The sequence below is a fragment of the Cololabis saira genome, chromosome 3 (assembly GCF_033807715.1).
Source record: "Cololabis saira isolate AMF1-May2022 chromosome 3, fColSai1.1, whole genome shotgun sequence".
Taxonomy (NCBI): Eukaryota; Metazoa; Chordata; class Actinopteri; order Beloniformes; family Belonidae; genus Cololabis; species Cololabis saira.
The window spans coordinates 34,663,751-34,682,701 of NC_084589.1; the positions used below are offsets into that span (position 1 = coordinate 34,663,751).

The window sequence follows — 18,951 nt, forward strand, 5'->3', positions numbered from 1 at the left end:
GTTTGATTCAGTCTGCAAATGATGACGTAAAGCATTCTGGGAAATTTCTCTAGCCCTCGGTCGCGAAGTCAGCATCTGAAATCCCTAGCAGTGAAGGGCTAGATTCATACACAGTACCCCTCGAAAAGTCCACTACCCCTAGATGCAAAGAGCAATTGGGACACCACTACCCTCACGGGAACGCGCAAAATTTAGGGGTAGGGCTGAAAAGTACGGCTAGGGGGTGTATTGGGACTGGCCCTTAGCCTCTCAGTGATTTCGTTTTTGGTTTGAAGTCACTATAATCTTCAATACTGTTCTGTCTTATGCTGCCGTATGGGTAGGATGACCGGTCCAAGATGGTGACCGTGTTTCTCGCGTCCCAGCGGTCGATGAGGTGTCTATGTATACTGTATATGTCTATGATTTATGCAGCCAGCAGAACTGAGAGTAGGCCACAGATACCCCTTTTCCACCAAACCAGTTCCGGGGCAGCTGGGAGGCGGGACAAGGCCCAGACCAGTTGGCTACTCAATCACTCGGCGCCTGACTTTAACAGTTTTATCATATATCATAAAGTAAGGGACAGACATTAACAACCTACCTAGGCTGGCCCCAGCCTCCCCCTCCAGCCCGTTGCAAACGGGGGCTCAGCTTCTGGTGGTCTGATGTGGGATGGATCATCCCTGGGACCTGGTAGTGCTGGTCCTAAGGGGGGCGGTGTGATGATGGGATTTCCTTGGGTGGCTCCTTAGGTGGCACTCCTGGGCTCCGGGGGGGATCAGTGGTGGGTGGATCTGCATGGCATGAGGTGACCCCTGTGGCTGGGGTGCCTGTGTGAGGCGGTTTTGGACTCAGCCCTGCAGGTGCTTTGTGCCTCCTGGAGGTCTGAGGATTGAAGTAAAAATCTATTTAAGACTACAAATGCATCTAAGATTGGAACATTTTAGGTAATGGCTATATAGGACATTGTAATATTCTTCTAGTTTGCTGTTTGTTTTATCTTGGGGAGTAGTTACCTTCATTTCTTTGAAATTAATGCTACTGTACTTTTTATGTAGGCTACTTTATAAACTTTTGTGTGTCATTCATGGGCTATCCGAGAAGGGACTACTATATAATATAGCCATATTGTTTTAATTTTCCACTGGCCACCATTACTATGGCTTGACAGACAACCTAAAACGCAGGATGATTTATGTAGCCAGAGCTCTGTTGTAGCTGCCCTGGGAAAGAATCCTAAGGGAAAGGCAAGGGAAATGCTGTTTCTCAGGACACGCCCCTGGACTCCTCTGTGTCAGCAAAATCTCTCCCTGGTCAAACCAGATTGTTGAGGTGGAAGAGGAGGAGTAAGAGGAGGATCAGACAGACCCTCCTCCCCTCCTAAAGCCCTTAAAAAACTTTGTGGGGAAGAAGGTCTTCACTAGCAGAGATGACACTAACAAAAAATGGCTTATGTACTGTAAGTTAGCCGTGAGTATGACCTGCACCATTCTGCAATCTACATATACACCAATATAAATACATTTAAACTTTTGACTTTACTCTAGAATCTCCTTGTCTTCCAAAGAAAAAAAATATTCTTAACCATCAGACATTTTTGAACTGTTGTCGTGGGTGGTCTGGATCAGTGCGCCCGCCATCAGAGGATGAGTAATTACAGGATAATGTGTTAAACTTGTGCTTTGAACATTCACTGAAGCACACTCTATTTACATTTGTAATTCATTAAACAGCTAAATTATAAACATTTCTATGCCAAAGACCTTGCAGTTTAATGTTCACATAGTGACATGTTGCTGTGACAGATGTACAACATGTAATACTTGAAAGAGAAACGAAAATGAAAGCTCTTGTTCACACCCGTTCTCTGTCATGAGTCACTGCAAACCGTGTTCTGTAAATCCTTCAGACTGTCCTTAAACTTTAGCCAGTGAACCTTACCTTCAGCATGAACAATTTCAAACTTCTATTCATTTCCTTTGTCCATCAGTGCTGTCAGAGAATTAATCCATATGGAGCCAAAAGGCAGACAGGAGACAATGAGCCTCTAATGACATTCAAATGGAAACTGCTCTGGGGAGTTTTTTTTTTTATTTGCATGTCACAAATAAACGCCCTTCTCTCTACAGGAAGCTGCAATTTGCTGAGCCACGCATAGACATGTTTTCATCATGAGTTTTATGCACATAATCAATCAATCAATCAATCAATCAAACAAACTGTATTTATAAGTCACTTTTCATACACACATGTAGCACAAAGTGCTTTACATGTTTAACATTTTTTAACAATTTTCAAAAAAAGTTAAAACAAGGCCAATCGAAATGTAGAGTTTAAAAAAAAAAAAGAGTAGCGCAGAGGGACTGGGGAGGAAACGCCACCTTAGGGAGCCATCTGCATGGGGAAAGGTTCGGCAACCCAGCCATCCCACGCGTCAACATGGGTCGCCTCCACCCCAGTAGGGGCGAAGAGACTTTCCATCTATCCATCCATCTATCATCTATACCCGCTATATGTCACGGGGTCTGCTGGAGCCTATCCCAGCTAATTTTCAGGCGAGAGGAAGGGGTTCACCCTGGACAGGTCGCCAGTCCATTGCAGGGCCACATACATACAAACAACCAGACACACTCACACTCACACCTACGGACAATTTAGAATCACTAAACTAACCTAGTATGCATGTTTTTGGACTGTGGGAGGAAGCCGGAGTACCCGGAGGGAACCCACGCAAGCACGGGGAGAACATGCAAACTCCACACAGAAAGACCCTGCCAGGCCTGGGAGTCGAACTGGGAACCTTCTTGCTGTGAGGCAACAGTGCTAACCACCAAGCCGCCATGCTGCCCGTGCAGAAAATTTGGAGACCAAATTCAGAGAAGAAGGTTGTTGGTGCACCAGACTCAAACAGTAGATACATTATGTGGGGTAGGCTCAGTTTGTAGAGCGTTCACCCATGAACCTGAAGGTCAGTGGATTGAGCCTTAGTTCCTCCTGTGTCCACCAAATGTCCTTGGGTAAGACACTGAATCCCTAGTTGCTCCCTTGGGTCAGGCCGGTGTATGGCAGCTCCGCAAACAACCGGTGTGTGAATGGGTGTGTGTGAATGTCAACAGTGTAAAGCGTTTTAGGGCTGTAGGAGAACAGCTGGAAAGCGCCATATGAGTGTAATCCATTTGTCCCTTTTCAGTTTCATAGTAAAATAGTCGTCTCCCAGTATTTTCCACATGGTCAGTGAGATATTCCTCCCACTTGTATCAAAAACCTGTTCCTCTGTTTTCCAAGCATGGTCTCTCATCTCATTGTTCTTGTCTGTTTACAGTGCGTTAGTGGTACTCGGTTTGCTTATCTAGCCCAAAGCCATGGATTGCATATGCGGAAGGAGGCGGAGCGCTGGTATAAATACAGACAGCAATACCTTTGCGTGTTCAAACCTGAGACGGCTGCTTTTCCTCAACTGCAATAAGGTAAGGAAAGAATCGCTCCGACAGAAGTTACAAAGAGTGTAGTTACTGAAAAGATGGATTCTTTGACATGTTCACTTTTGTTTCGTAAAGCCACCAGCAGGGTCCCTCTGAAAGTGTTTGCTTTTATGCGTTAGAAACTATTTTAAACATGAGTCTGTGTGTGTGTGTGTGTGTGTGTGTGTGTGTGTATGTGTGTGTGTGTTTGTGTGTGTGTGTGTGTGTGTGTGTGTGTGTGTGTGTGTGTGTGTGTGTGTGTGTGTGTGTGTGTGTGTGTGTGTGTGTGTGTGTGTGTGTGTGTGTGTGTGTATCTAAACACAATACTGTAATTAAATACAGACACACATGCAGATGCACCAAAACATTAAATCAAATGGAAAATACAAATATTTACAAAACTGTACATTAACAAGAGGAAGAACTGCTGATCACAATATTCTGTCACCTTGGTGTGCAATGGCATCTCAATTATCCGAGACATGGCGAGACCGAGAGAAGACCAAGACCAAAGACTGTCGAGGTCGTGACAAGAGCAAGACCCCAAAAAAGTGGTCTCAATACCAAGACCGGTCTCGAGAACTACAAGTCTAGTGTGTATGTGTTTTCAGGGCTCTGCCACAAACTGCAAGTTTCTTGTAGAAGCCTGTCCAATTGTGTACTTTATTTCCTTGACTTACCAGTTTACCTACATATTATTTTCCAACAGCGGCAAAGAGAAAGCAGAATGCTGGGAAAAGGTTACTCTATTGTCACAATTCTTAAGAATGTGAAGCATGTCCCTCAGATCTTATAGCTCTTGTACATACAGTTATGGTTGAACTGATTTGGTGAACAGATGGATCCATGTTAGTCTCTCGACTTCTTACGAACTCAGGAGGTGGTATATGACTCATTTGAAATTGTTTAAACTGTACATGAAGTAAATCTTTACAGTTCATGTTTTCCTAACCATACACTCAAAATGAGAGCATTTCCAAAGAAGAGAAGGCAAGAGGTGACACACCCTTTCTAAGCATGTGTATTCTTTGGAGTTCCACAGAATCATAGCTGTTGGTGTCAAAGTATTATTATGTGTTATATTTGGTACTATTACTGTTTTTTTTATGTGCATACAACATTATAAAATTCTGCTTTCATATTTATCAATATTTTTTTATCAACCTGTCTTGCATTTAATGTAAAGCATTTGTTTAAATTAACCTTATGGAATAAAATGAGCAACATTAACTCCTGTGACCTATTAGGGTTAAAGCAGCACAATGTAACTTTCAGCTTTTGTTGAGTTTGGCGGCTCCTTTGGACAAAAGTGGTAGTGCTTTACCAGTAGTGTGGAAGAGTTCCTACCATCCACCTTGAAGTTACATAGTGCCAGTGAAGGCGACACAGACCCCTCAGACCATGACAGAGGTGTCATTAAACCTGTTGTAAGTCGATGTACCATCACAATGACTCTGGAAATATTATATTAAGGTGGAAAAGTTACATTGTGCTGCTTTAAGATTGTAATTCTTATGGGGAACTACCTTTGAACAGTTCTTTACTAAGATGTTCCTGTCAGAGCATTTACTTGAAATGGAAACTTACACAATAGCTTCAGCTGGAGTTATTCCTTTTTGCAGTAGAAAGCAAATTACCCAGAACAGTATATTTAACAGGAACACATAAAACAAAATGAAAGTAACCACAGAGGTGCTTAGAGTGACTCCAGGCATTCACAGCATGCCAGTTAGCTCTCATCATTGCACGGTTCTTGGAACTTGAACATGATTTTTAATAATGACTCCAACCCAACATCTCCAACCCCCACAGCATCTCCTGGATGGCGTACTCAACTAGCACGATTGCAGAGGGCTGCTTTGGGAAGGTGTACAAACAGAAGTACAATGATACGTGGGCTGCTGTCAAGAAGGTCCCGCAACATCTCATCAGCAGGAAGGACCTTGAACGAGAATGTGATGTGTACAAGTAAGGCAAAGTTGCTTTTAGTAATGACTGACTCAAAAGAAAAAAGGTGGAGGAAAAAAATCAAATATAACTTCTTATTCATGAGTTTTAAAGTAAATGAATCGTAAGAATGAATCATCCGTTATGCCTTAAAATCAGTATGCTTTCTTTGTTTCATTGTCATTCGTCGAAATCTGAGTCATCTCTCAATCCTTATTCTTGGTAACTTGTTGTACTGACTCCAGGAGGTTGATGATAAAAGAGGCCCAGCATGCCAAATACAGCTACTTGTTTGTAGACGTACAAACGTCCACATATTAACCTTACTTTGGCAAATACATCAGGAGTGTGATAGTTTCCACAATGTCATCAAAAGAAAACTTGTTTTATTTTAGCTGACTTGATGCGCCTTTGTTTGTTTGTTTCTCCCTCTCTGCACCGCTCTGATCTGCAGCAAGGCGGAGCATCCCAACATCGTGAAACTTCTGGGGAACATAACCCTCACAGAAAAGAAATGGATTATTCCCCTAGAGTTTATTTTTGGAGAGGACCTGGAGACAACTATCTTCAAGGCAGCAAAGTCAAAGATCCAGGTGAGTAGTTAAAGTAACATCAGTATTATTCATGAATTAACCATTTTTTAAAAGCCAGAATCTGTTGTGTCTGTAAACAACAGTGAACATTGTTTGTACATTTATTTAGCATGGTGCACCAACAAAAATACGTCCTCACCGAGATTTGGAGCACAGATATTTGTCATGAAATCACTATAACCTTTTTGTTTTGCCTGAATCTGGACACAAAGATGAACCTATTAATGAGGCTAATGACATGGCCCATGGGCTCACACCTGATGGAGCCCATGGAGAGGCTGATCCTCAACCACCTTCACTTGGTAGTGAGCCTACAGGGCAAACATGGAGGTGGAAGATGGTGTCTATCTGCTGCACCGGCCGCTGACTCACCTGGAAACCTGAAAGCACTGACAGACAAATGCTTCTCAAGCGCTTTTGACACCATTCAGCTGGAGTTGATGGACAGCTGACTGCTGGAGCAACAGTTACCTCTCCAACAGGCTGCAGTACGGGAGGCTGCGTAACTGTCGCTGAGGTGGTGGTCCGCAGCACCGGGGCCCCTCAGAGGACAGTACTCCCTCCGTTTCTCTTCACACTGTACGCTTTGGACTTCACATTCAACACCAGTAGCTGTCACCACAACCCATAAGTGGGATGTGCTGGAGTCATGGGCGTCAGTTTGATTTCAGAAGTGCTGGGGACATTTACCATAAACCTGAGTAAGGTTTGAAAAGTGCTGGGTACGAGCTAGGCCCATTACTTCCGAATTGAGGTTTCATGATAAATAATAGGCATTGCATTAGATGATGCGTATTGACGCGATATTGTCCCCATATTAGGGGATATAAGGCTCCTGTCGTGTCATAAAGCGTCGGCATCACTCTTCAAGACATTCGCGCATGGAATGTGCTCATGCCCTCGAATCGAATGTTCACGTGTGTCCATACTCTCACTGTATGCGTGTGTCGTGTTTTCCAAACTCGGTGTGGAGGGGGGAGGGGTAGCCTGATTATCATCCACTTCCAAATCACTTCTTTTTTTTTTTTTAAAGATTTTTTTGGGCTCTAGTGGCCCTTTATTGGAGATGACTGGAAAGGGGTAGAGAGAGAGAACGGGGGAGACACGCAGCAAAGGTGCGCGGGCTGGATTCGAACCCGCGACCGCTGCAGGAGGAGGACTATAGCCTCAGTATATGAGCCGCCTCTTAACCCACTGCGCCACCGAGCGGCCCCTTCCAAATCACTTCTGTTCGAGACTTGCTGAAGGTGTTGCGTCACTAGGAGGGCGAGGCCTGGCTAGGGGAGGGGCGTTCTTGAGCAGCTTCTGAACCAAAATTCAGCTTCTGCACCAAAAGCGGCGTTTGCACTTTGTCTACTTAATTTTTTTTTTTTTTTTTTTTTTTTAAGTGGTGGGGACAAATCTGCTCGTCAGACAAAGTGGTAGGGACGCGTCCCCACTATCCCCGGCGGAAATGACGCGCCGAGTACAGCTCAGTCCTCATGGAGAACACAACCACCCGTACTTTAACACCAATCACACAAAGGTAGTGATCGACTTCCAGAGAAGGAGACTACCACGCACACCGGTGAACATCCAGGGCTCGGACATCGAACATCCAGCTTCAAGTCTCAGGTTGTTCACCTCAACAGTCAACTGGTTCCACAACACAACACACATGTGCTGTACAAGAAGAACCAAAGTCACCTCCACTTTCTGAGGAGACAAGGGTGAGAGGGGAACGTTAACCAAGCTGACACCCCTATTGGACAATCTGTAACATGTGGAGGGTCTGAGCAGCTCCTTGGTACACCCTAAGCATGGAAAGGAGCGCTACCGCAGATCTTTAATTCCAACCGATGTTACACTGTTTAGTTGTACTCTGGTTATTTTTCTTTTCTTTTTCACTCCACTGATGGGTCTGTGAAACTGATGTGCAGTATCTCACACAGATAACCCACCCCCCACACCTTAAAATCTCTGTTAGTGTGAACTTGGCCTGTACTTTGTTTTCTTCATTGTATCCTTAGTAAATCTACCATTTATTTTCACTTTAAATGGTCATGTGAGCTGCTCTAACAACAGAATTCCCAAACTGTGGGATCAATCAATCAATCAATCAATCAATCAATCAAAATGTTATTTATAAAGCGCTTTAACATGCCATAAGACAACCAAAGGGCTGTGGAATAAAAATATGACAAAAGCAGTAAATAATAAACGCAGTAAGCAACATCCCTAAAGATGCACAAAAGACAATCCAAGGAACGGCCTACTGATCGGGATCTCTGGAGTTAAAAGCTCGTGTAGACATCCGCTGCTAATCCAGGACGCGAGAAACACACATGGAGGCACACGTTGAGCACTGGAAATCTGCAAAAAAAACAAAACAGAACAGACACGAAACAGGCACGGAACCGGTCGAAACACGAGCAGCAACCGTCTCAGGTCTCGAGAGTGTGTGTGTGTGTGTGTGTCTGTGTGGCTATGTGTGTGTGTGTGTGTGTGTGTGTGTGTGTGTGTGTATGTATGTGTCTGTGTGGCTGTGTGTGTGTGTGTGTGTGTGTGTGTGTGTGTGTGTGTGTGTGTGTGTGTGTGTGTGTGTGTGTGTGTGTGTGTGTGTATATGTCTGTGTGGCTGTGTGTGTGTGTGTGTGGCTGTGTGTGTGTGTGTGTGTGTGTGTGTGTGTGTGTGTGTGTGTGTGTGTGTGTGTGTGTGTGTGTGTGTGTGTGTAATAATCCTATCAATGCTCCACCTGAAGTGTATTTAAAAGCAATTCTTAAAGAATCAGGCAGCCAGTGAAGAGAGCGCAGAAGAGAGCGCAGTATCAGGACTGCTCACACCGTCTTGTCCGGCGGCGAAGAGACTGGTCCATCCCACTATAAAAGGGAGTTGCAGAAGTCCAGTCTAGAAAAGATAAGAGCATGAATTACCCTTTCAAGGGCAGCATGAGGAAGATAATATCCAGTGTTAAAAACTACAGAGATTTCACATGCTGCATTTAAATTAATCATTTTGCTTTGGGCCTGTTTACAAGTGGATTTCTACTACTAACATTTGTAACATTGTCTCCGCTACAGGTGACTCCAGCAAATAAAGCTACCATCATCGTCGGCATGTGTGAAGGGCTGCTTCATCTCCACACCAAAGATATCGTCCATCAAGACCTTAAGCCTGAAAACATCATGGTGAGGGGAAACCTCCAGTTCAATTCTCAAAAAAAGATATGGGTGTCACATTTCAGTTAACAATGGCCTCTCAGTATGCCTGTTTGTCTAAAGAGTATTTGCTTTTTGGGTGGCGGCCGTTGCTGTGAAAAGGATGTTTTGCAACACACTGCTGGTTTGAGTTGTACTAGTCACACAAAGAAAATCCTGCAGGCAACAAAACCAGAATCTCAGTTATGTGAACCATCTCGCATCTTTGAAATACTTCTTAAACGACTTCCTAACTTCCACATAAGAATTTACTGAAATCCTGGTGGAATTCTCAGGAATGTTGCATGGTATTTGTCACTGGACCTTGTGATCATAAGAGGGTCTAAAGCTCCTGCTGTTCACATGGTGCCGTCAGGGAAACAGCTGGTATGCTGTGCTGACTCTGTGTACACGCTGATCTTGTGCAATCAAAGGTACTAAAACAGGAAAGTAGTGGCGACATATCTGTGCAGTTGCTTTACACGAGTACAGTTTACCGCTTAATACACAGCACACAAGGTGTTTTTATTTGTATTTTTTTTTTTTTTTTAAGCATTAGCAGATCCGTAGAACTGAAATAACTACACGTTTTAAAAAAAACGCTGCACATTCGTTATTTATCACCTTCCTACCAGAACCTTTTTATGATGCAGCACCTTCGGTAGCTGTCAGTTCTCAGTTCTCAGTTCTCAGCCGTCTCCTTTGTTGTGGTTCTTCTAACAAGGACATCTGAAAGTCAGACAGGTAATAATTAGAGTGTGTATATGAGGTGTTTTTTTTCTTTTATTCATTTCCGAGTTTCAGTTGTATTCACTGGAATTAACGCTAAGTGACGCTTGTGTTTCAGGTGGAACATGACACGAACAGAGCCGTAATCATCGACCTGGGTCTGGCCAAGTTCTTCAGACGTGGACTAAACTCTGCCTGGGACATGGGGAACGAGGCGTACTCGGCCCCCGAGGTGCTTCAGAGGCGCAGCCAGCGAGACCAGCGCTCCGACGTCTGGGCCATGGGGAAGATCATTGCCGAGCTCTGCGCCCGGATTCGGCTGCACACCCCCAGCGTCTGTCCCGCCAAGATCAAGGAGACCCTGAAGGATCAGGCGTACTGCAGTGCTGTGTGTAGGATGGTGGAGCCGGACCCCTCTCTGAGAGCCTCCATGGCCGGGGTCATGTATGAGATACGGAAGGCGGGGCGTTCAAGCACCGTCACCTCAACACCCCTTCAGAAAGGTCACCTTCAGCCACCTTCTTCTCACGTCGCTGGCAGAAATCGATCTCCCTCACCCTTGAACAGGGATCTGTCGCCACACACCAAAGACAGGACTCCAGCGCCGCCGAAATGGGAACGCACGCCCAGACCAGAGTTCAAAGGTCTGCGTCCTCAGATTGGGCTGCACCACTCTCCTTCCCCTCACCGGGCAGGAGACAAGAACCACACCCAGGCTCTGGTCCCGACGGGCAGGGCGGACATCACGCAGGACATGCTGAAGATGAAACTGTACCAAGAAGCTGCTAAAGACCTTCCCTGCAAACTCCCGGCGACGGGGAGGGTGATGGTGCGGCGCTTCGAAGAGAAGGACGGGGGGGTGGAAAGATGGGAGCAGAAGGAGGTGGTGACTCGTGACGGAAAGATAGTCAAGTATGACAATATTAAGTTTGACAGTAAATGAGAATAAGGAGAGAGAAAATGAAAAAAGAAACTCACAAAAACAAGAATTATGGATATAAAGCGAGTAGGCACCCGCTTGTGGCCGTGTAAACGCCATCTCTCAAAAGAGGACATGTTGATGTCATTTCATGTAATGGATTTTATAAGAATTTTAAATGATTTAGTTGGAAATAATTGCCAGCCATCTCTAAATGCGTTTAAGCCTCTGAATACATCAGCGACAGATAACCTGACCAAGGCTTTCTCAGTTTTGATGTAGTTACATAATTTCTGAATGAACAATTAGATATTTAAGGGTCATAAATGAAAAGGCAGGTTTAGATAATAGATGCAGGGATGCTAAAGGGTCCGTACCTGCATAGCGCTTTTGTAATCATCCAGTCTCTTATACAATGATTCACAACTTTTTACACATTTCCCCAGCTTGTTTGTTTTTGTTTAATTTGAGCAGTAATAAACTACATGTGGCCCTACAAAAGTGACCATGACCTATCCGGTTCCTTCATAAACGTTCAGGCTGTGAATTGCCTTGTATGAGTACACTAACTCCAAGAATCAAAAGATAAAACGTCTCAACATGTCTCTTTTGGCGCTTTTATACTAGTACCTACTCAGCGCGACTCGACTCGTCATGCCTCGCCTCCACCCACTTGCCTTGTCCTCGTTTATTTTTAGACACCCAGATGAGAAGTAGGAGCGAAGCTGCTGTGACGTATTTGATTGTGTGTAGGAGATGATATGTGCTGTTTGGTGTTCAATACCAAGTTAAAAAATGGGAGTGAAATGAGAGTGTTTGTGGACACCTGAAAGCCCCTTGGAGACTGGGGAACCCCCCCAGTCTTTACAGTTTACACACTTGCAGGGGGAGGAAGTGGGGGATCCGGGTGCTACGTAAGCCTGCGCGAAACTGAGCGAGAAAGAGCATGGAAAATGCACCTATCATGTAATTTGTGCCTTTTACAGGGGATTTTTGTAGTAAATCTGGTCTATATTCAGTAAATCTAATATTCTTATTCTCAACTTCTAAAAGCATGTAATAATAATTAAGAACCATGCTTTCTGGCAGAAAATATGGTCATGTGCAGTTTAATCATGTTCTTGATTTTGGCTCATTATAGTCCTAATGTTTGTAGAAATACAGGGAATTAAATCACTTTCTTTCTCTGCCAGAAGACCAACTCTGTATTAATTTGGCTTTTGTAACACAGCTTAGATTTATAGCATTCAGAATTACCTGTTTTTTTGAATGGATCGTAGTTTTCCTATAGTGTAGTTTTCCATCCATCCATCCATTATCTATACCCGCTTTATCCTTTGCAGGGTCACGGGGTATTGTAGTTTTCTTGACTGATAGTCAAACTTCCGGAGCTAACATGAACGCATCACTAAAAAAATAAAATAAAAAAGTGTCAGAATAGCTGTGAATATTGTTTAATGATGCTTGAATGTTTGCACAGTATTGTGAGGATTTTATATTGAGTGTTTAATTATTTTTTTCGTGGCTGTCCACAGCACACACAGAAGCTGTTTCTGTAACTCCACCTGCAAGTGATGCAAAGTAGCCTAATGCCATTTAACGTAATTACCTTCAGTGTGCTTCAGTGTGCTTATAATTCATATATTATAGGGAAACACAAACAGGTGCAGGTTCACTACAGCTTTATCTTAGTGGTTATACTTTCTTCCAGGCTCTTTTTTCTGAAGATCAAGAAAACGTTGTTTTGACGAGGTGACTATACTTTAAGTATTTTATGTTTAAATTAATGTATTACATTTATATTACATTTTAAACGTAAACGTTTCAACAAGTGGACCAAAGCACCAGTATTGAAGTGAAGTAGTCACTCGTTCACTGATAGTCGGTTTGTGATCATAGGCCGCCCTCTTGCGGACATTATGGAGAACTGCACCCTCCAATTACTGCTCTCGATATTTGAAATAAAGCTGCAGCTAAAACGCGAACGTTTAAGTAATATACTTTTGTAATAAATGTAGACTTATCTAAAACGCATATCAGATGTTATTTACGTTACAAATACCTATTTGTAAAGCAAGAAAGGGATTCATTATACGAAATAAACCTTTGGATTTACAATATTTCTTACTTTGGAGCAAGATTTCCAGATTGATAATTTTTTTGTATACTGTGTAGTCATTTTCAGATTATCAGGCATCAACCTGCTAACTCGCACACCAAATAACCCCCGGTTCAGCGGATGATGATAATGATTATTGGCTTTGCAGGTATGGCCAAGCAGGTCCTCTAGTCACTATATAATGTTATTCTCACCTGCTTTTCTGCCCTTATGAATGATTACCATACACTTGAAATGAATTTGGTCTGCCTCAACCCCTTGTTTTAAATCATAATTTGAGCTTTCCTTTGTCTATGTATCTTTTTCATTGCCCACCCTTTTAAAATGTTTTCTTTGCTTCTGCTTATGTCGATTTTTTTTTTGGTTTTTTTGTAATGAACTGTAACAGCTTCTCCATGCTTGAGTGATCCTGTTTCATATGAACATTTACTGTTTAACTGCTCCCCGTCTTTTATTAATCTTGATCGCCTTAGCCTTGAAAACTGTCCCTCTGGAGTTTTTGGTCTTGTTTTTCATTAGGGAGGTGTCCACATATGTAAGTGGTAATTACAAACTTGTATTAATAAAACTCACAACTTTTATGGCACATTTTTCTCTTCTGTATTTTGTAGAAATGTATTCTATCTAAAGGATATATTAACCACAGTTTGAGATTTGTAAAAACCTTTATTCTTCTTGTGAAAATCTCAAAAAGGGTCAGTTCATTCTTTTCCTACTTCCAAAAGTCAATCACTAGTTTTGGCATAAGGTGATATTTTAGAGACTATTTTGTACTAATGTAATAAACTACATAATTGATGAAAAACATCAGAAAATCCCTGGGCAAAACAAACCCAAACATCTAATTTAGTATTTTAGTCTTAGCTGCAGGTCAACAGATTCAATTTGGCTACAGCTTCATGTATGTGTTTCTTTCTAATGTAGTGTTGCTGGTCTGGAGACCATCTTACATCAGGGAGTGTTCAGCAGTGAACACAGACGCCCATTGTTTTGAACGGATGACCGTAACTGAAGTATTTTTTATGTAGGCCTACACATGAATTTAATATATTTACAGGCACGCCAAACCGCTACCTGTGAAGTGAAATGAAATGTTCAGTGATTTGTTGTCATTTTCGCCCTCTTCTGGACATCAGGCAGAACTGCATTCTCCAGTGAGCGTGAACATATATATATACTGTGTATATTTGAATTGGAGTTGCAGTTCAAATCTCTATATTAAAAGTAAAAATACTTTTTTATTAAATTTAGACTTTTTAAAAAGTCAACCAAATAATGTTGCAGAAGATTTAAATGGATATTAATGCCATCAGCAGATGTTTTGTTTTTTTTGTCGTTGGTTTTGTTTTTTGGTAACATTTGAGAATCTTCAACAAAGACAGTTCAGAGAGGGGTTCATTAAACAACAGAAATCTTTAGATTCACTAGACTTTCTACACTAGAGTTAGGTTTCCAGATTTTAATACATTTGATAAAATTGTTTTGATTCATGCAGCCAAATTGTTCATGTACGAATCTATGAATGCTTTAGATCATCACACATATTGATTTTTAAAAACATACAGTATATACCTGTACATTTTTATGTGACAGTATATTTAAGCTTTAGCGTGGTTATACATTACATAAATCTTTTTAAAGTTTACAAATTTAACTGAGCTGCAAGATAATTTTTTTTTTTTACACATTCTGACGAAGGAATGTTTCACACTAAAATATATTGTATATGTAAACTTCTTATTTTACCTTATTACCAAACAATAATCTTAATTTAATATTCTTATGAACATTTGACAGTTAAGCATTTAGGATTTTCATATGAGTTACTATTCTGTTTTATTTAATTTTTATGGCAATACCGTGCCTTCTTCTTAAATAAAATGGTAAAACAGGCTGGATACGCTCACTTTTCTGAGCTGGTTATCTGAAAGGTTATCAGAAGGTCCTGTTTGACACTATTCAAAATCTTATGTCTCATTCAAAGTTCCTGTGTGGTTATGGGAAGACTGGGATATATTTCCAAACTCTTTGGTAACCAAAGTGCAACACATCCGAGCTAGCATTTGACCTACCTCAAGTTGGTTAAATAATGGCACACCATTTACTTTTGTGGCCCTCATTCGCTCTTGTTAGTCTAGTAGATGTGAACATTTTATTGACTAAGATTAAATCATCGAGTCCTGTTGACATTGTACCACCATCTTTAGTGTTTGGAAACTATCAAGAACTAGCTAAAAAATAACTATTTCCAGATAAATCCAAACAAGACTGAAACTGTGATCATTGCATCAGGTAAAAACCTCCCTTTAACTTTTTAAGACCTGGCGTACACATATGTGGATCTCACACGTTTTATTATCTATGTCGTAATATTTAATAACTTAAAGGGGATATATTATGGCATTTAATGTATATTTTAAAAAGGCCTTGAATGTCTTAAAAACAATCTAAAGCTTGTTTTTTCTACATAAATCAGAAATTCAGCCTGTGGGCTATGTCTCTAGTTTTACCGCTTCTAAAGCCTTTTTCTGTGCTTCATTTTAGGGGCGGGGAGGCTATGATAATGAGGCTCTGCGCTGATTGGCTGCTTGAATGACGTGTAGCAGGGGAGGAGACAAAGCGTCGCTCTGGGGAGAAGAGCAGCGGCTGCGTACACAAAGCGTGTTCACGGTTCTGCGTTAAATCGACGCGTACCCTACGCCGTAGGCTCTGCGTTGGTGTAACGCAGAACCATAAATCAGCCTTTAGTCACCTCGTCTTCACACAGGAAGACTTAATTTTAATTCTAAACAGTTACACCACAGTTCTTTACTCCAATTCCTCATTTCATTTATGTTACAACACAAATGGATCATGTTAACTGTAAAGAAATCACAACACTGAATTTTCACAAATGGCAACTTTATTGTTAAAATATATAAATAACATTTATGCACTATTGCTGGCTCAAGGAAGGACCGCGCGTCTTCTGAAGGTGTCGTTGAACAGCTTCAGGTGCATTGCTTGGCAGATCTGAAACCATAAAGAGAAGAAAAATGTATTACGGTACTAATAGAGCCGCCGGAGCCCCGGGTTCGGAGCTCCGGGCCCGGGGCTCCTCGACGGTCCGGTCCGTAAGCAGCTCCGGCAGCTCCGTATGCGGCCCCGGTGCTCCGGAGCTAAGCTAAATACTTAGCCCATGCAAAGATCATACAAATATAAATAACATAAAAAATGAACGTCACTTACCGCTGACTCGTGTGCAGTTGCCGGGTCCGTACTGTGGGCACTGATCCTTTTATGACGGGAAAATGTCGATGCAAAACCTCATTTTAACTCTCCCTCGCGGTGGTCAGTCACCGCTTCTAAACAATGGCTGAAGCTCCAGCCGGCGGAGAGAGCTGGTTGTGGGCGTGGTTTCAGCAGCGGAGGCCGACCTATGGAAATGAGCGCCTATGGTGAGGTCACCATAGGCGCAGATTCAGAACGGGCCGTAGAAGTCACGTGACACTGGAAGATTCTGCAGGGCGGGGGTACAGACCTTGCAGAAATTCATGGGATTTCATCTTTTCTGTGTTGGCAGGGTGGGGGGAGACCACTTTATATATGTTAAAACAAGAAAAAACGTGTTTTTCATAATAGGTCCCCTTTAAAGGGGTGCCAAAGCAACAGGGAAACTGTTTGCATTTACATCGCTGGTCTCACCACCATCTTGTACCCTTTGTTCTCTTTAATTTTCTTTATTTATCAACTCTTCAGAGTGCTCTTTACATCATCCTAGCAAACTTCTGCCACCTGTCAATACACTTGCATCTCTATCCTTAATCATCCAAGCCTGCTGCACGCCTTTCCCATCTCTATCTCTCTGCCTCGCAGACCATATAAATCATTCTCCCCTCCTTGTTGTCTAACCTAGCATACAAATCTTTGCACGTCACTTGTTTGACCTTTGCCACATCTACCTTTACACTACGCTGCATCTCCCTGTAATCCTGTCTACTTTCTTCAGTCCTCTCAGTGTCCCATCTCTTCCTAGCAAATCTCTTTCTCTGTACAAAACTCTGCACCTCCTTTGCCCTCTTCGTCTTACTACCAGTCATCCACCACCCTACGGTGTCTGGCTGCTCTCTCACCGACCAGCCGTCTGTAATGACTGTCATCTGGTGCTCCTGCCTCTTCTTCCTGACCACCATTTGTCCTTCTGCGTTCCTATCCTGGATACTAAACCTGCGTATCATTTCCTCATCACCTCTCTTGCCTTCTCCAACATCTCCATTGAAGTCTTCATGAGTGACCACTCTTTCATCTCCGGGGATACTCTCCATCACTTCTTTGACGTCACTCCAGATGTTCTCCTTCTCTTCTAACCCACATCCCACCTATGGGGCACAACCACAAACAACACTGAACACCACACCTTCAATTTCTAGCTTCAGACTAATCACTCTGAGACTCTTGCCACATACAGAACATCCTGAACAAGCTCCTCCTTCAAGGTAACTAGTGCTCTCTCTTCTCATTCACACTATGATAAAGAGCTTGAATCCTGCTCCTAAGCTTCTATCCTACTACTACTACTATTCATGGATTTCAGTCACGTGACATTTTTTGTTGTCAGCGCCATCTTGAGGACCGACCGAGGACCTTTCCGTCGCGCAGCCAATATGACGTCTCACCTAATAACTCACTTAACTCCCGAAGAACAGCAACGGTATCTACAGAAAATTGACACTTTAGGTTTCGATCCATATGTAATATCTAATCAATTACTGACTCCACTCCAGTGTGCCAAAAACCTGCCAGATTTGTCGTTTGCGGACATATATATCTACCTGGTCCACAATCCTTCTCCATACACCGGCAAAGCTCTCAAAGCTTTTAAAGTACCAAAGCTTACCGCTACTTCACATCATGATGGGTTAAAGATGCCAAACTTCATCATGTGGAGGCCAAAAAAATGTTGGTGGTAATAGGAAAGGTAAGTGACAGTCTGGTGATGAATAGCATCAGCATTGAATTGCCTGCACAGGATACGTTTATGTAATGAAAAGTAAGAAGGCAGTTCACTTTTTCAGTTACGTTACTACTCTAGAAAGTAAAGGCATATCATCATGTCACCATAAAACTTTATTAAAACATAAAATATAAAATATGATTTATTATATTATTAATGCAAATGTTCATCTTGCGCTCCCGATCTCCTGCGCGGTGCGTCCCGTGACGTCTCCATCACCAAGCGGTTTCCCAAATCCAACTCAACCTGGATCATTTCTCGTGTCCTCTGCTTTTTCCCCACATCTCAGTAATGATCTGACATGCTGACATGTTTGCTGCATTTAACACCACGAACACGCCGCTCATTCCACGCTGTTCGCTGTTTGATTGCGTCACCACACGCAGTTATTAATTGTTTTTTTTCCCCCCCACTTACAGGACCTTTTCTCTCCCTCCCGTCCGATGTTCTGGGACCTATATAATAATAGGATATTATTTCTTTCTGCCACTTTATTGTGGTTTTTGTGGTGAAATGAGGAGGAATCATAGATAACTTCTCATTTCAACTAACTGGATCAACCGTTCCTCATCCGTGACCGTTTCCTACAGCGCTTTCAACTGGCTTTCAACACGAGTGAAAGGAAGAAAATAAAAGAACATTTAAACATCACAATATCCCACGGCCCACTTAAAGCACTGATAAAAGGTCAATCCCGTTTTTTAGACTTATTATTGTCGCATCCCACGGCACAACAGATAGACGGCATGTTGAAAGTCGGTCCTCAAGATGGCGCTGCGAGTACTGTGTGACGTCACATGATATCCATGAATACTAATACTACTGTCATTTAGCAGACGCTTTTATCCAAAGCGACTTACATCTGAGAGAACAACACAAGCACATCCTTTCCACTTTTCCACCTGGTCCCCTGAACATGCAGAATAACCACCTTCCTCTGCATCATGTTAACCAACTCTAGCTTTTCCTGTCATAGTCTCAACATTCAAAGTCCCTGGTCCCTGCTTTTCCTCTTTTCTCTCTTCCACACAC

General features: G+C 42.5%; 1 protein-coding gene across 1 annotated transcript; it reads left to right on the top strand.

The window, feature by feature from the left end:
• Positions 1-1,387: 1,387 nt before the first annotated feature.
• Positions 1,388-13,503, top strand: zmp:0000000881 (uncharacterized). Its single transcript, XM_061717351.1, has 6 exons — positions 1,388-1,452; positions 3,305-3,449; positions 5,256-5,411; positions 5,845-5,983; positions 9,043-9,150; positions 10,007-13,503. Exons 3-6 carry the CDS (start codon positions 5,266-5,268, stop codon positions 10,829-10,831), a joined length of 1,218 nt encoding a protein of 405 aa, XP_061573335.1. The 5' UTR covers positions 1,388-1,452; positions 3,305-3,449; positions 5,256-5,265; the 3' UTR covers positions 10,832-13,503.
• Positions 13,504-18,951: the final 5,448 nt, after the last annotated feature.

Bases quoted from the DNA above. Each gene is read 5' to 3' on its own strand.
- zmp:0000000881 (XM_061717351.1), top strand. From the start codon at position 5,266: ATGGCGTACTCAACTAGCACGATTGCAGAGGGCTGCTTTGGGAAGGTG. The intron at 5,984-9,042 runs GTGAGTAGTTAA...TCTCCGCTACAG, and splicing joins CAGCAAAGTCAAAGATCCAG to GTGACTCCAGCAAATAAAGC. The intron at 9,151-10,006 runs GTGAGGGGAAAC...CTTGTGTTTCAG, and splicing joins TTAAGCCTGAAAACATCATG to GTGGAACATGACACGAACAG.